This window comes from Meleagris gallopavo, chromosome 2, assembly GCF_000146605.3.
Source record: "Meleagris gallopavo isolate NT-WF06-2002-E0010 breed Aviagen turkey brand Nicholas breeding stock chromosome 2, Turkey_5.1, whole genome shotgun sequence".
NCBI lineage: Eukaryota > Metazoa > Chordata > Aves > Galliformes > Phasianidae > Meleagris > Meleagris gallopavo.
Genome location: NC_015012.2, coordinates 59,109,973 through 59,123,099, shown reverse-complemented (window position 1 = coordinate 59,123,099; position 13,127 = coordinate 59,109,973). Strand labels below are relative to the sequence as shown.

The window sequence follows — 13,127 nt, the reverse complement described above, 5'->3', positions numbered from 1 at the left end:
TTGAAGAAAAAAAAAATTACAAAGCACTTTTTTAAAGACCTATTTTAACTGATTGGTCCAGTGTAGGAGTTGAAATTTGTGTTGTTTTTTTTTAAAGAAACTGATGATGGTATGAAGCTTAAGTGTACATATGCTGCCATCTTCTGGTAGAATTAGTGGCCTGCAACAATCATTTCTTCAACATCTGTACTGAGCATATATATGGTGAGCATAGGATTCTTTAAAATAATTTATATTTTGATGTTTTTTTCAACAGGAATGTGATCAAGTTCACATAGATGATGTTTCTTCTGATGATAATGGACAAGACCTAAGGTAAGATAGAGCATTTGCTTCAATTTTTCTCTACAAAGATTAAATAAATTGAGCATTTACAGGAATACATTGTATTTATTTTTGCTGTATTTTGGGTGTTTGCAGTACCTACAGTTTTGCAACTGATGGCTTCCATGCAGCTGCAAGTAGTGCAAACCTTTGTCTGCCAACAGGTGTAAGAGGAGGGGTTGACTGGATGAGGAAGCTGGCTTTCCGTTACAGAAGAGTAAAAGAGTTGTATAATACTTACAAGAACAACATAGGAGGTGAGTTTAATTGTGAAAAATGATTTAGAATGTTGATAAGGTTCGTCCATATGGCAGTAAACTCCTGCCAAGTCGAAGTGCCTTTCAAACCATAGACTGAAATGAAAGTAATCTGACTGGACCTTGGGCTATTAAAAGCTGTAAGGACAGATCCAATATTGTGCCACTGTGCAGGAGAACCACAGCCAGGGAAGCAGGCTTTTGTTTAACTTGTAGAGAGCCCACTCATCTCCTTCAAACCCAGCTCAATTACATCTACCTTCTCCTAGCTTACCGATTGATTAAGACACTTATTTTACTTCAAATAAGCTGTTATTCTAGAAAAGAGGTTTTATAATTTCCACAGCACAGATTAGCTCTGGGTGGCACTCTTTTCCATCCTACATTTTCAAGATCTGGTTGGCAACAACACACTTAATTCTTTGCTCTGCACCTGCTATTCTGTTTTCACTTAGGGGTATGCAAGAAACCTCTAGCACTGCCATATGACTAGCTCTTTTTGTTATCTTTGTTGCTTACACAGCTAACTGTGTTAGCAAGAAATCCCAGCTTCATCTGGGACAGAAGCTTTCCTGTTCCTGCTTTCATTCATGGACTCTCTCATGTCAGTGGCAGCAGGCTTTTAGGAAATCATATCAGCAGAACTACAAGAATCTGTTCTGGAGAGACTTGTGTAACTTATTAGAGGCAGGTAACCCTATTCTGAGGAATCTCCCAAGAAAAGACTGTGAGAACAGGAAATACTTAAAAAATCTTCAAACATTTCTAAAGCCACAATTGAGAAGGAGAGAAGGCAAACCCAACCAGGACGGAGTCCCAGTGAACAATTTCCCATTCTAGAGCATGGACTCTCAATTCAGATAAAATTCATTTTAGAAGAATTTTCAATTTACCTTTAGTAAAACCACATCAGTGATCTTTTAGCATTTCTTCCAGTCTCTCACAAATAATTAACAGTACTACTAGCATGGACTGTGGATTAGTCATTAGATTAATCACTTTCTAAATGGGCATATCTAGCATATTTTTTTAACTTTTAGTTGTTTAGAGTCTTTATGTGCCACAAGATCAAGCCAGAGGAGCAAAGGATAGTAGTAGATGATTGGCTTTCAATTGTTCTGCCTTGCCCTTTGTTGGTATCATGAAAGGAGTTCTTACATATTAAGAATACTTGAAAGATTATTATCCAAAGGTTTACAGGGTTTTCTTATAAAATATTTTTTTCATATGAAATATTTTTTTCATATAAATCTCTTTCAGAGTAGCTGGTAGAATGCAACAGTAGGCTAGGTCAAACTATGTATTTTGGGATGTTCTGTTTCAGATTTTTGAAGACAGTCATCACCATTTCTGAAAGAGAAGAGATATATTAATGTCACCAAGCCTGCTTCTAGTACCATATCTAAATTTAAAATGGCTTGGTTTTGAAAAAGTCAGGTCTCAATGTTCATGAAGTTGGGTGGATTTTTTTGAAGTCTGACCATTCATACTTTAAAGATTCTTAAGGTGTTTTAAAGGACTATGTGAGATATAAGGTCATAAGATGAACAGCCATTTCAGAGCTGCAAATGCTGTAAATGAAACTAACTACTGACTAACTGGAACTAACTGCTAACTACAAAAGGACATGCAATCAGCATGCAAGACCAAGCAATCAGCAAACAAATGTTATATTTCCATATGCAAAACCTGATGTTTACCTATATACAGAGTCACAAGCAAGGCAGTTATAAAGATATGCAAATACCATAAAGACAAATTTATAATAAAGTAATTATTTTCTCAGTGTCTCTGCCTATGATCCCCATGGCATGGGTCTCCTTGTCACTGCTTCTGATAATCAGTGTAAGATGTACGTAAGAACTTTGTTTGAAAAAAATGGGTAGTTTTGAGAGAGACACTTGGAAACAAAGTCAAATGTGTGAATATAAATTTGGGGAGTGGGGGAGTAAGGGGGGAGAAAGACGTTTTTTTCAAATTCTGGAGCAATTTAAAATTGAAACAGTAACTGAAAATCTGTACATTCCAATTAACACAGAATTTAATTATATTTTTTTTCTTGCTTTTTTCATAAAAGGACTCCTAGGTCCTGCAAAAAGAGATGCATGGTTGCAATTAAGAGCAGAGATTGAAGCTCTGACAGACTCCTGGCTAACAAATGCACTTAAATCCTTATCAATTATCAGCACAAGGTATGTATTGAGTCTTTTTTTTTTTTATTTAAAAAAAAAGAGAGATTTTCATTCTGGATATTCAGTGTCTATTTTGTGACATTTTAAGTTAAAGTATACTAGTACTTTTAAAGAACAGTACAGGTGTACTACAACGTTTGAATAGCACATAGGAAAAATTTCGTGGAAAATTATTTCATTTTCTGCCATTTCCGCACTGAGTAGTAGGAAAGGTCTTTTAGCATGTAATGCATGGTCCTATGAACATTGAAAGTGTAGTTTGTAATTGTGAGCCAGGCTTTAAGCTATTTATCCTGTGGACAGCAGCCTCTGAACTCCAAGTCTGTCTATTCTGGACTTCAATGTTTGTGCCTATTCACAGTGGTACCTAAGTACTCTATAAATCCCCAAAGAGAAAATCATTTTTATTCTGTCCTCCAAACAGATCAATATGATTAAACATATATCTAAGTTTTCAGAAGAAAGAATATCTGTGTTTGATACTATGACTCAGATAAAAGCCTGGAATCCCAGTCATGAGATTGTTCATGTGAAATAACAGAGCTGTGAAAACTGCTGCTTCTTAGTCACCTATTTAATATGTATTTTATTGGAAATCCCCAAAACATGTCTTGAAACTATAAGGAAGCCATTTTGCCTTCTAAATATATCTGAGGGTAAAAAAGCTGTTAAACAAGAAAGAACAAACTTGGAAAGATGTGAAAAATAATTTTAAAAGTAGTTGCTTTTGCAATATGCCTCTCTCTTAGTTATCGTTTAAATTTTTTCACAGTGTCATAAGCACCTCATGAGAAAAAAAAAAGTAAAAAAATGTGTTAGTCATTGTGTTTAGCTCTGCATTTCTTTCCAAATTGTTAGTCTTCAAAAATACATTGTATAATGTCAATCTGTTGGGCATTCCAGGGTGAATGTGATAAACTGTTGCCACTGGCTCAGGACTGCTAAATAACAGTCATTTATCTTGTCATCAAATAACTGTACAGCTATAAATTTTTAGAAGATATGCCCGTGAGGCAGCTAAACTTCACTTAATATGTTAATGACAAGAAACTGAGATACACTAAGACAGAAATAATAGCCTGTGGTCTGCCCTGGGGCTTACAGAAGGACCAAAAATCACAACTAGTTGCTCTCAGTTCCATGACCATACACATGTTCCAGCCTGTCAGTGCCTGAAATGTCCTGGTTTTCAGTTTTCTGTTGTGTAACAGCTAAGCTCAGCTTCTCCATTCAAGCTTTCAACCTTTCCATTCAGTGCTATCTTATTAATGTGTTTATGATTGTCTCTCCCTCTTCTCAGAAAAAAAAATAAAAACAACAACAACAAAAAAAAAACTCTTGAAACATGAAGAAAGTGATGTCATTGTGCAGAAATGTATATTGGCCACTTATTTCCCCTCAAGACAGGAGTAACAAATGATGTTTTTGCTTTCTCCTAACACTTTAATTTGGCTGGTAGCTACTGCCAAGTAATCCCGAGCAGGAAAATGATGCTTTGAAGGCACTGGGATGTCTATCTTCAGAGGTAGTGATCTTATATGTATGTTTCAGTGGACTCATCTTCAAGGACTTGGTTTTCATAAATCAGCCTGGAATACTTCCTATAAATCATGTCTATATATGTTTCAAAGGATTTTGCCAAAAAGTTTATGTACATTTTTCTGGAAGTGATGGTGCTGAGTAGCACTGCTGTGTGAGTGAAAGTAAATGTTGAGAAACCTCGAATATGTTCTCCACAGCTGGTTCACCTCATCAGCATTTGGGTAAAGGTTTTAAACTATTCAAACTTAAACTATTTCTCTCATTTTAGGAGTAACTGTGTAAATGTGTTGGTAACAACAACCCAGCTTATCCCAGCACTTGCAAAAGTCTTGCTATACAGTTTAGGAGGAGCTTTTCCCATTGAAAATATTTACAGTGCAACTAAAATAGGTAAGAAAATTATTCCTTCATTCATTCTAACTACTCTGCATTATTAATAATTGCTTGCCAGTAATGGATGGATTCAAAACCATGTTCCTAACACATTTTTAGTTAAAAGTCAGACATTGCACATGTTCAGTTGTTTATGTTAATAATAGTATTCCTAATTTAGCTTCTTTTCATATATGCCTAATATGATAAAGATTCCAGTATTGATTAAAAACCTCAGAAACTCCTAGTTAAAATACAGAGAACATAAAATGTGCAGAGAATAATGAAGAAAAGTGTTTCATTAATTCTAATCCAAACAGAAGTGTTGTTAAAATAATCTCTATTCTGATCTTTAGATCTATGTAAGGTAGACCACAGCTTCCTATCCTTTTTTGGAATCACATCATATTACTGAGCATAACGATGATTGGTATCCACAGAAGCTGTGCTGATGGATGCCTCAAGGGCCCTTCCCTATTCTGCTGCTAACTGGCTACTTTGAAGGGGCTTGTGTACAGTTTGGAGAGTAGTATATTTGGGAATGACATCCAAATGTAATATAAGAAAAGTTACCAACCCTGTGAGATCATAGAATCATAGAATGGCCTGGGTTGAAAAAGATCACAATAGTCATCTAGTTTCAACCTCCCTGCTATGTGCAGGGTCACCATCTATCAGACCAGGCTGCCCAGAGCCACATCCAGCCTGGCCTTGAATGCCTCCAGGAATGGAGCATCTACAACTTCCTTGGGCAACCTGTTCCAGTGCGTCACCACCCTCTGTGTGAAAAACTTCCTCCTAATATCTAACCTAAATCTCCGGTATTAGTTTAAACCATTCCCCCTTGTCCTATCACTATCCACCCTCATAAGTAGTTGTCCCTCCTCCTGTTTATACGCTCCCTTCAAATATTGGCAGGAAATTGGACATATGACACAGTCTACTACTAGCAGTAATTTTGGCAGATTTCATGATTTGCCATTTAGTAATTTAAGAATGTTGACTATAATATCTTGAATAACAAGGACAGTGCCACTTTACTAAAAAATACTACATTTCCTAATTGTTTTTCACAAGTGAAAAAAAAAAAAAGTGAGAAAGTGAGAAAAATTTATATTATAGCAGTGTTAGGAAAATTTATTATCTCGGTTATCTGTTAATTAGCTGTAGCTCATCCCTTGAGACAGAAATGCCTCAAATCCTTCGAAAAAGTCAGGGAACAATATATCCTAAATACAGTAAGCTTTTGAGAAGTTTCTGGAATTAATGTCATCTGTCATACAGCCTGTATGTTGGCTTCAGTTCATGAGATTACACTCAGAACAAAGAAAATCATGCTGACAGAATTTGGATTTGAAGAGTGAAGCTGCATCTCTAGAGGCTCTGTGGAAGGAGTCCTGCACCAGGATTTCCTTGTAGGAACAGTGCCTGCTGTCTCATCCCTCTTGGGAACACAGCAAACTCTCTTCAGTGCAGGACCTACTTTTCATTTCGGTGACCTCTGCTTTGTGTTGAGCACAGGACTAAAATTGTAGCTGTTTCTTGCACACACTGAAATTAGATCCTGATTGGACAATTAATACACAGAATGCTTTTCATAATCGTAAGCATTTTTTCTATTGGACCATCTGAAGAAAAGCAAGAGAAGAGCACTAAGAATCAGAGATCTAGAAATCAGGAGCTTAAGAGAGGGGACTGAAAATGCTGGGGAGGAGGCAGGGGGGGAAGGGGGAGACATCAGGTAAAAAGCTATTATAAAAAGATAATAAATTATGGTTAAATTGCAATGGAGTATGCATAGGTTGCATATCAGAGAGATACTTCCTAAGGAAAAAGTTAATTAAATATGGAGATGCCTGAGGAAACAGAAAAATCATTTTATCTGCACAGTTCATGGATCAATAACACAAGCATTTGCTGGTAAATTGAAGCTGTAGTACAGTGGGAAGATGGGTAGGTGACTTTGCTTGGCTCTTTTAAATCCTGTTTATTGTTACTGGCTTAGCCTGCTTGTTTCCACATTCCTCCAGAAGAGCCAAATACTTCGTGGAAGTTCACCCAGGAACCTGTTATGTCTAGTTTTATTTTTGGTGTCCATTTTTTTCTAAACACATTTTCCATTGCTACATGGCTTACTTTCGCAGATATACTAGACCTGAAATTGCTGCAGTTCTTGGAAAATTATTACTACAGTAATAGGGAAACATTTAATTTCAATTTTCCTTTCACTAACATATTTGTTTTTGCAGTGCTACTAATTCCTTTATTTTGGTGGCTTTCCTGTGACTGTTAAGAAAGAGATTTAATTTGACCCAAATCAGCTTAGTGTCACTAACAGTGTTAGTTGTTTCTCAGCAGTTTTAGCTCTAAATCTCAAGGCAGGGAACTATAAAAAATAACAAGTAGTAGAGATGTGTTAGCGCTGCAGTAAACCTTTGTAGAGCATCATGGTAACTTGCTTGATAGCTTGAACAAGTAGTGCATTGTTTTTCAGGCAAAGAGAGCTGTTTTGAGCGTATAGTGTCCAGATTTGGCACTAACATAACTTATGTTGTGATTGGAGATGGCCGAGATGAGGAGCATGCAGCTAATCAGGTAACTTCACTCTGAACTTTTATCTCATTTATCTTCCAGGAAAAGAAAGTTGCTTTGAACGAATAATGCAAAGGTTTGGCAGAAAAGTAGTATATGTTGTAATTGGGGATGGTGTAGAAGAAGAACAGGCAGCAAAAAAGGTAACCTGTCTCCTGAAATGTTGGTGTGATACATAGCTACTAATGCAAGCCTTTCTGTTTGCATTTCTGTCAATTTTGTACAATGGCAGAATGACAAATCATTTCAGTCTACAGACACAAGGCCATAAGAGCATGATGACATCAGCACTTAAAGTAAAATGAACCATTTGGATTCTAGCATTTGCTTTATTTCAGTTTGGAAAGAAAAAAAAAAAGCAAAATCATTTAAAAATTGACAAAGAAACGTCGGGGCAAAAATGTCTGATTAACGTCAAGCAAATAACAGATATATCATGGGTTTGACATGAAGGTTGGGTGGTCATTCTCTTTAAACAGTGAAACCAGGTAGGTTTGAAAAGAGGTGTTATGGAGAATGTGAAAAACCATTAAAAGGATTGTGCAGATCTTTTACTTAAATAAAGACAGATCTGTAGTTGGCTGGAGCACACAGAATGAACATATAGTTTGATTCAGGAAGTAAACATCTGCAAACAGAAAAAGAAAACGACATAAAGACTGTGCACCAAATCAGTTTCTAAAAAAAAAAAAAAAATGTTTATTTAGAAGCATTTTTCCCTCATCTGATGAATTCAGATCTAAACTTCACCAGATAAATTTTCTATGTTCAGAAGGAGATCAAATTAGTAGAAATTTGAACCATGCTTCATGGTATAGACCCTCAAATGTGCAGAAACAGATTTATTTATTTATTGCCTCTGCACAGCTGCATAATTTATATAAATGTCTTTGTGCTAGAAGTAGTGAAATTAAGTGTCTTAAAGTGTTAAGTTTGTAGAGTGTGGGTGGAATGGAAACAAAATGAAAAAACTGAAATGCTTATTCCAAATGGTTCCTTGATATAGGTACTGGTGATGGGTCTTTCGTAGATTGTGCTAAACAACGGTGGTTGGATTGTGTACTTTCCAGTCTGGCATGCTTGTTTTCTAAATGTTGGCTACACTGCATGAATAGATAACAGAATTCAGAGAAATGGTTGAATAGAGCATATTACAAATAGATCTGAACAGAACATGAAAGTATGACTTCAATTCTACTCTGATCAATTGCTGAAGGAGAAAAGTACATATACCTGCAACTCTCAGAGACGCTGATGCTTTCTGCAACACATTATCTTCTTTTAAGTACAGAAATGTGTTATTTTCTCCTCAAAAGATATTTATTTTCCTTTTCCTCCCAGAAGGACAAAAATGTAGTTCAACTCTGTTTCAGTGTGTGAAGCCACATTTTATGAAAGTCTTATAACTTTTCAAATGAGCTTGCAGACTCTTGCAAAGTATAACAAGTGGAACAGAAGCAGATTTCCTGTTAATGCTCCTTTGTATGGGTTTCCATGATAACAAGAAAACAAATAGCCCTCACTAAATAATGGGCTCTTTACAAAGACACTATTAAGAAAGGCTGTCTAATTTTTTTTACCTTCAGGTGAACTGTTGAGCTCAGATCTATTTTGGCCTGATTTTTGTCAGTACCTTACTAGCAAAAATCATTCCAGAAACACAGTGGTGTAAACTCCATGGTGGTAACCTGACTAGTCTCATGCATCAGATACCGCCCTCTGTCATAGCATTCATTGTTCCTGACCTTTTTCCCCCCTCTGACAAACACAGCACAACATGCCTTTCTGGAGGATATCCAGTCATTCGGACCTCTTGGCTCTCCATCAAGCACTGGAACTAGAGTATTTGTAACTGTGTTCTAAAGTTGGCGATCCTGTTTTTTATATATATATTTCAAGTACACTGAATTTTTATGTGTGATTCAATGCCTCTGGCTTTACACATATGAATTGTCTTAAGAAGGGAAGAAATATTTGGAATTAAAAATTCCAAATTGAAGAATTCAGATTGCTGAATGGAGTTAAAGCATTAGTGCTACGTAAGGAAGCTCTATGGTCTTATATATGCAACGTTTTTAAATGGATTAAAACTGTGGAGGTTGCTGGTACACACCGAATGAGCCCTGACAGGAGTGAACAAAGGACTCGAACTGGCAAAGCACCAACACGCGTTTTCCAACTGACAAGGTGGTGTTCAACAACATTCCTCAAAATGGGATATATTCTCAGCACTGAGGTTTGAACCAGACTTTAGCCTACCTAACCCAGAAAATCTGAATTGGAATGCACTCAGACTGTATAATGACAATCCTGTCTAGACCTGTAATTTGTGTAAATTATTGATGAAAATAACTTACTGTGACTTTATTAGCAGCTGATTTTGGAAGTGGATGCAATTTTTCTTTCTTTTTGGGGGTCGGGGAGGGAGAGGGTTATATAATATTGTCTCTTTTATAAGTTTGGCAAACAGAATGTGCATAATGATGTGTTGTGCCTTAAGGAGAAGACTGTGTTTGTGTGTTATAATGTAACTTTGGTTAAAAACTATGTAGATAAACAAACAAAAAAAAAAGCCTTTGTGATAATTTTTGACATGACCAAATTTGAAATTTAGAGAAATCAAAGAGAATGACTGCACCAAAGCATTTAAGTTTTCGTTGCAGTGAAAAAAAAAAAAGAATAATAAAGGAAAGTTTGTGTTTTTATTTGGATTCTCAATAATTCCACTGACTGAGGAAAGTTGAGAGTATGTTGGGAGGTTGATAGTGGGGACCGCTACCATGAAAGCTAAAAAAGAAGAGTTTAACACCTTCAACATCATTTCTTGATTCTCTGATGAGATAACTAGGAGCCATTTTCATGAATTACTTAGTCCACTGAAAGCCATGCAATGAGTGTATTTGCTGTGTCTGAAGGAACAAACTCCCAGCCAACTGATGAAGTATCTGGAGTGCACTAATGGCATTACTGGAAGGTGAAAATATTCTATTAAGCACAGATGGAGGATAAAACCTAGGTTCTTTAGAAAGAAAAGAATTCTAAAGAATGTCTTACTGGTCAGATGCACAAATTATGCTACATTCAGCATATTTAGGATCAACACTGGCAGCCAGAATTGCTGGCAAGATAGCATTGGCCACTCGGGAGTAGAGTCCATTTTGGTAAATATTTTGGCATATTTTGGTAGCTTTTCCATTCAGTTCCACATACAGATGTCTTCTGTTTTGGGTCAACATGTCTTCCCCTAATTTTGATTACAAAAGATTAATATACAAGAGCAACCCTTAAGGGTCTTTGCATTCAGATATTTCAACAGCATGTCAGGCATCTGAGAAGAGGATAAGGAGGGGATTTTGATGAAGAAATACTGAGAAATATGTTAACTTTAGTCATGTATATTAATAATTTTGGTCCATGGTGATAATTACCTTGCAAGTACTGAACAAGCTGTCTTTCAGCACTGGAAAATGAGCAAGGTCTGTTTTCAACATAAGAGCCCCAGCACCCTACATGAGCACTCTAACGCAACTGCAGTGGTTCATCTTTCATTGCAAAAGATGGAAACTGCTTTTTTTGATTTTTATTACCTATGTGGAGATGCCTGAGGTTGCCTTTGCTCTAACTCTGTGAAGAAGTGTGAACAAGAGATGTTAAATGTAAACTCCAATGATGCTTACAGAAGTACAGCTGTCAGCACTGAGCTGAATTACTTCCACCCCTGTTTTGAAGCCAGTGTATGCTTAGTAAGCAGGTAGTAAGCAAATTTCATCTTTGTTGATGTGTTACATAAAAGTTATTTGGTAGGTGAAAGCTTGGAGCCACTAAAAAATCAAGGCAAAACTCCTTTGTAACTTCACGAAAATGGAATATTTTGCTGCTTTGGAATTGGATATACAAGTCATCATAAAAGAAAAATATTTTTTTGTTATCATTGGAAAGTGTGAAGCCATGAGAATGACCACACATGAAATCACTATGCACCAGCTACTTGGGTGATAGATATGTGTATTCAAGAAATAAAAATGATGCATACCTTATTTATATTTACAGAACTTGCCTAGTCACATTTGCTTAGAAGTACTTTTTGTAAGACCTGCGGTGCCAGTTTTTCATAGTCTTCAAGTGGGAAAAAATGTTTCTACTGGAACAGGAAAAAAGGTTGAACAAAGCCCTTCTCAAGTTCCAGCACCATAACATTACATGAGAATGTCAATATAAAAATTTTTATTTAAAAAAAAAATTGGTATGATGAAATAGCTTATTTTTCATTTCTTTTTTTCTTTTTTTTTTTTAACAAGTGATAACATTATTTAAATGCATGAACCAATTTTATTTCTCTTTTTTCTTTAGCTTTTCAGTGTTCTTTACCAAATCAGATGTTAGAACAAACAATAGCCCAGCAACAACCATCAGTTCTTAAAAAGGTTTGCAGTGGAGTTGTTCTTACCTCTCTGGCAAGACTGACTCAATTAATATACTGGACTTTCAGAGAGGAGGTGGAGGCACAAGGAGGGAAGTTTTGCAGAACACAGTGAAGTTCTGATTTTAACTTGAATTCTGTGTCCAAAGTCAGTGAAAGTTAATTATAAAAATAATCCACAAACAAATGCACCAGAAAAACAAAACAAAACAAAACAAAGATTTATCTCAAAAACCTTCACAATCCTAAAACTCTAAAGTAAAATTGCAGAGCATAAATACTGTCTTGCTAAGCAAAAATTATTATATATCCTTGAACGAGATTGTGTTGTACGTGCCTGTTTTGTAGAAAGAAAGGACATTGATAAATTTTCCTGCATGAACAACAGAAAGGAGAAAATGACCAAGGCAGAGATGTATTCAAGACAGACTGCTCCAGATGGGATTCAGCTGAAGGCTGGTCATTTTGACATTGAGTGCATTTTAATTCAACAGTGTATTAATCAGAAACTGCCTTCCCTTCAGCCTCTCCTGAACAATCAAGATTGAGCACAGTGTCATGTTTGCAAGTATTCTGTGCAAATGACATGTAGGATATAATGCCGTTTGCTGATACTCTGAGCAGTTTTCAGTCATTATAGAACTTGAAAGTTCATTAGGCATTTGAATACTCAGCTTGCAGAATACAAACATAGTGTGATTGCAGTCACAAATTAGTAACTTAAATAGATATAACTCCATGCAGCTCAGCCTATCAGTGAAAAAAGAAGCAAAAGCTAAAAATGATAATTGTTTTTAGATACCTATGGAGATAGCACACAAAGACATAGGTGGCAGCTAGCTCCCAATTAATGATTTCATTAAAAGCCTGCGTGAGCAGCAGTGTTTGCATCCACAGTAGATGCAGAGTATGTTCCAGTGTAAGCACTGACAAGAGAGATGAAGCCAAATCAAAATCCTGTATACAGGCACACTTCATCTCAGAGCAGATGAAATCCTGCAGCCAACTGAACTGCAGAGTTTGTGGTGAATGTGGACTTGGCCCACAACAGGAAACCTGAATTTTAGCTGTGAGTTTGTGTCCAGATCCGGGGTTTTGGTTCAAAAGTCATCTCTATTTTATAGGAGTGATATCAAGCATATGCTTGAAATGAATATGGTATTTAGTATCTTTGAAGAGGAGCTGAAGTGACATGAGCCAAATCCCAGCAATAGCAGCATTTTTGAGATAAAATTGAAGCCAAGGGTGTCTGTTATGTATTAGCAGATTATAGTTTATTGGGGCCTACATAATTTAAGAAAATGTAAATTAAAATTAAAAGCTTGTAAAATTATGTACATCTTTACTATTTCTCAATAAATACACTTGGAAATGTCATTTTTTGCACTATAACATTTTGTAAGATGTTTGGTTTGCGGTTGAAACCCT

At 36.1% G+C, this 13,127-nt stretch overlaps 1 protein-coding gene across 1 annotated transcript in view; it reads left to right on the top strand.

Moving 5' to 3' along the window:
- LOC104909799 (eyes absent homolog 4) overlaps positions 1-13,127 on the top strand; it is a 29,918-nt gene extending 16,791 nt beyond the window's left edge. The window contains exons 2-7 of the mRNA XM_031552222.1: positions 257-315; positions 421-581; positions 2,659-2,773; positions 4,584-4,705; positions 7,322-7,422; positions 9,051-13,127. Of these exons, the coding sequence (XP_031408082.1) occupies positions 257-315; positions 421-581; positions 2,659-2,773; positions 4,584-4,705; positions 7,322-7,422; positions 9,051-9,131 (639 nt within the window). The 3' untranslated portion in view covers positions 9,132-13,127. The remainder of the gene's footprint in view (positions 1-256; positions 316-420; positions 582-2,658; positions 2,774-4,583; positions 4,706-7,321; positions 7,423-9,050) is intronic.